Below are 4,868 nucleotides of genomic sequence, written 5' to 3'. Positions count from 1 at the left end.
AAACAATATGAATATAGAAAGCTTATAGAATAGGAGTGAGTTTTAGCTCATGATAAGACCTGTGGGAGCTTGCTGTAGGGAGTGTTTAACGATTGATTACAGCAGAAACTCACACACACACACTCACAGATGCCCCCGGGGCTCCGTGTCCACTCATATCCCGCACCGCTTCATCACTTCCTACACACACACACAGGTCATGTTACCAGCTGCACACACACACACACATTCTCCCTCATCACAGTCACACTCCCACATGACCACACACAGCCTCTGCTTGTGCTTCCGCTGATGTGGGGCGGTTTAGTGTCATGGTCTGTAAGGATCTCATTGCTGTTTTAATATACGCCAGCAGTCGTCTTTTATTCATATTGAAAATAAATTTCATTTTATTTTGTAGATAAACATTCTACTCCGTAGAATGAGAAGACTGAAAATATTTTAATGATGCATTTGGCTTTGAAACTAGATTGCTTTGTTTCAGCAGTTTTCGCTTGGTGTTTGTTATTATTATTAGTATTTGAGCTATTGAGAAAGGTATACCCCCGGTTTCACAGACAAGGCTTAAGCCTAATCCCAGACTAAAATCTAAGTCTGAGCTGTTTCAACTGAAAGAAACTTGCTTTAATTGATCTTAAAATATACCAGTGCCTTTATTTTGTCTCAAAATGCACACCAGTAATGTTTTTTTCTAAGACACGTTTATAAAAATTACTTAAATGGCCTAATTGATCTATGGCCTAATCCTGGTTTAGTCTAAGCCCTGTTTGTGAAACCAGGCCTTAGAGTACTAAAGTTGATGGGACCTTTCTTATTAGAACAGTTTTAAATGGTTGTGCTGATAAAAATTGCTTGTAAATCTCTCATTATGCTATATTATCAACAACAACATTTTGGATTCTGTCTTTTTGTGAACTTGTTTTCTTTCAGTTAGCACAGGATTTGTATTTCTTTTTGGAACTGATTGGTCATAGGCCTCATTGATCTGAGCTTATGCACTCAAATTATTGAATATGCATACAATATAGTATAACAAGATATTTATAAGAAACGTTTGGTAGGCTCGTCATTTTTTCCTGAACAATTAAAAAATGTTCAATTATCAGTTTTTTGGGGGGAAGTTATGTCCTGTGTGAGAGAAGTCAGTATATGTTTCAGCCCAGTGCAATAACATTAACTAGTATTTTCGGGGGAAAGAAAATCCTCTCTGGGTCAAAACGACCAGAACACAACATGAGGGTTAATGAAGTGTGGAAATCACAATCCAATGTCTTTTTCTATCAGAAATGGTGAAAAAGAAACATATTTCTCCAGAAATGCATCAGTCTGTTGTTCTTTCCAGAGATGAAGGCTATTTCATCGAAGACAGCAAACTGGATATCAGTGTCTTGAGAAACAGACCGCACATTGGTGCTCAGCTAGTATTACACACCAGCTTCATTTGCAAAATTGAGAAGAATTTTTATAAATATAGAGTGTGTTACAAATTTTTGAAATTTGTGTTTTGAACTTAAAAAAATAAACATCAGTCTGTTGTTCTTTCCAGAGATGAAGGCTATTTCATCGAAGACAGCAAACTGGATATCAGTGTCTTGAGAAACAGACCGCACATTGGTGCTCAGCTAGTATTACACACCAGCTTCATTTGCAAAATTGAGAAGAATTTTTATAAATATAGAGTGTTACAAATTTTTGAAATTTGTGTTTTGAACTTAAAAAAAAATAAAATAAAATAAGAATTCTTAAAAACCCCTTTTGGCTGATGCACTCTTACTAGACTTAAATGTTTATACCTTCAAATTCCCAATGAAGTCCAGCCATCTATTTTTCTTTTGTTATTTTTTCTTGAACACCCTGTTTGACCCAAAAGGGAAAAAGGTTGCGAATGTCATTTAATGCTTATTTTAAAATGAACTGTATTCAAGTTGGTATGAGCTTGGTTCACTTTAGAGAGGTCTCAGACACCTAAAACTAACCAATTGTGACAAAACCCTACATTTACACGTGTTGTAACTGTAGCTCAGTGGCCCGCTTTTTTAACTGCTGTGTATAGCTTACTTAGACAGCTTTTTGCCCGAACATTTCAGCAATTTAGTGACTAAACAATACGCAACACTGTATCTGTTGTTGATATATAAAGCAGGCTTTCCATGTCACTTCTAGTATTTACTTCAAATTCTCTTATTTGAGTTATGGTGTCATTTAAAGTATGTGTGGTTTTCTCAAGCAGCTGTGATCAGGGGATTATGTCTGGCCCTGTACTGGAGGACATCAGAGCAGATGATTTCCTTTAGAAACAGAGCACCACATGGACATCTGGTTCTGCTTCTGACTGTGTTGTGTTCGTCTCGTGTCTGTCAGTATAGAGGCTTTTCTTCTGGTCTCTAACTGCTCTGAAGAACTGTAACACTGTTTTAACCACCTTTTATATAACCGCCTCTCTGTCTTGCTGTATCTCTCTGTGTGTGTGTGTAACCCTGTCTCGTGGCTGTGACACTAACAGGACTCTGCACTGGGACTGTGACCCCTCCACTCTTCTGCTTCACTCTGAGCCGGGGTACTGCACACTTTCTGCTCGTTCTCCTTCACTTCTGCTCTTTCAGACCTCTAGAGAAAGAAGTCATGAGTGATTGTTGTTGATCATGAGAAGGGATTCACGCTGTGATTCATGCTGTACTGTCAAGTAAACGGCAGGATAGCAAGGCATATGGGTTTGGATGTTTTAAACGTCACACAGAGGTGAATGTGATCTAAAGTGATTTCCAGAGGACATTTAGAGACATTTACACCTGGTATGATGAACATGTGTGACAGATTCTGTGCATGTTTACAATACCGGTTAAAGGTTTGGACACACTTATTTAGTGTTTATTGCTGATTTTTTATTTTGTTGATTTAGTCATCAACATGATCAAATGCAAGTTTAGAAATTATATAAAATGACAAAAAATGTTAAACTAATAAACTTGCTGTATTCTGAAGCTTTTGAACAATTGAAAGAGATCCAATCCCATGTGCACTGCTGGCTATTTTTCCTTCACATCCATCCATTAAATTAAATGAATAAATCCGTTATAAAAATGTAATTTAATTTTTGATGGGTTTATGGGTTTTTGTTCATCGCAATTTATATTTATCTACAAACTAATCTGGCACTACAAGCCTTTTCAGAACAAAAGAGTTTAGAGCTTCAAATTTAGTCAAATGTGTCAATTTTTTCCCCAGCAAACGTGTCCGTTTCTGACCACCTATGAATGTGGTGTGGGTGATCGGATCACAGTGCGCTTCTAAGACTTATTGGAGCATGTTTCCACCTGTGCTGTGTTTAGTGTTGTCCACTTGTGATCAGCTGATAGAGATGTTACCAGAGGTTAATGTGGCCTCAGTTTGTCATCTGCTCAAGAAAGATGCATGTACTATAACATGTAAAATGGGAACATGAAAGGAATATTCTAAAAGCAACTCATGTAAACGCCATAATCATAATATTGGCTTATTTAGAATAAGGTAAATAATTAGATTACTGATGTCCATGTAAACGTAGTTACTGATTCAATACCAGCGACACTTGTGAGGTTAAGGGTTCAGAGCAAACAAAGAATGTAATTGAAAAGGGAATTTTATTTTGCCAACGCGTTTCGGCACACAGGCCTTCGTCAGGGCTAAAAGATTGCAGGTGTACATAGGCTTCTTTAAATGCAAACAAGGACAAAATTCAAACTTGCAAGCAACCAATGAAAATATTGGATAATATATCATCCACCAATCACAAAATTCATCAAACAAATAGCCACATATTTTTCCAAATACATATACAGGTATAGTCAACAAACAGACGTATAGTGATACTCAATTCAAAACATTTATGCAAAAAAAAATTTTAATTAACGAATACAATGCACACCTATATGCAAAATCATTATGGAAATGATCTTATAAAAATTATTTTAAAACAAGCTCTTCATTCATCCCAATAGGGAACAAACTTTTAAAATAAAAAATCCAAAATGCCTCTCTTCTTTTCCTAATTAGATCCTTCTCTTACTGGATTTTTTTTATGTTCAATACCAAAAAATAGAAAGGAAGGTATGCATGTATGTGTACACTTTCTCTTCCAGTAAATTTGAATGTTTTTATGCCTAATTTCATAGATTATTTCTTTCTGATTCTCTGTTAAAGGAACACTCCACTATTTTTGAAAATAGGCTCATTTTCCAACTCCCCTAGAGTTAAACAGTTGAGTTTTACCGTTTTCTAATCCATTCAGCCGATCTCCGGGTCTGGCGGTAGCACTTTTAGCTGTAGCTTAGCATAGATCATTGAATCTGATTAGACCGTTAGCATCTCGCTCAAAAATGACCAAAGAGTTTCTATATTTTTCCTATTTAAAACGTGACTCTTCTGTAGTTACATCGTGTACTAGACCGACGGAAAATGAAAAGTTGCGATTTTCTAGGCCGATATGGCTAGGAACTATACTCTCATTCCGGCGTAATAATCAAGGAACTTTGCTGCCGTACCATGGGTGCAGCAGGCGCAATGATATTACGCAGCGCCTGAAAATAGTCTTATTGGAAGTTACCCAGCTGGGACTATTTTCAGGCACTGCATAATATCATTGCGAAAACGGTAAACTCTACGGGAGTTGGAAAATGAGCCTATTTTCAAAAATAGTGGAGTGTTCCTTTAAATGCTGTTAAATGTTACATTTTTTTAAACGGCAAAAAACGGTATTGGTTTACTGTCAGTTATATTATCTTTTATCAACCACAGCATAAAAACTAACATTGGCTTATTTTATTGTAGAGCAGTCAGTGACTGTTTTTTAGTTATAGCAAATGAGTTTGAAACTTTCCCTGAAATGAATA

General features: G+C 36.4%; 1 protein-coding gene across 1 annotated transcript in view; it reads left to right on the top strand.

The window, feature by feature from the left end:
* The window catches only part of LOC107742967 (cytoplasmic dynein 1 intermediate chain 2-like), a 12,619-nt gene extending 9,989 nt beyond the window's left edge, over window positions 1-2,630 (top strand). Inside the window, exon 5 of the mRNA XM_016556057.1 lies at window positions 2,504-2,630. Coding sequence (XP_016411543.1) covers window positions 2,504-2,630 — 127 coding nt within the window. The remainder of the gene's footprint in view (window positions 1-2,503) is intronic.
* The last annotated feature ends 2,238 nt before the right edge of the window (window positions 2,631-4,868 follow it).

Source organism: Sinocyclocheilus rhinocerous, unplaced genomic scaffold (assembly GCF_001515625.1).
Source record: "Sinocyclocheilus rhinocerous isolate Xijiao unplaced genomic scaffold, SAMN03320098_v1.1 scaffold45, whole genome shotgun sequence".
NCBI lineage: Eukaryota > Metazoa > Chordata > Actinopteri > Cypriniformes > Cyprinidae > Sinocyclocheilus > Sinocyclocheilus rhinocerous.
Note: the sequence above shows the minus strand (reverse complement) of the source record. Positions and strands in the feature narration are given on the sequence as shown.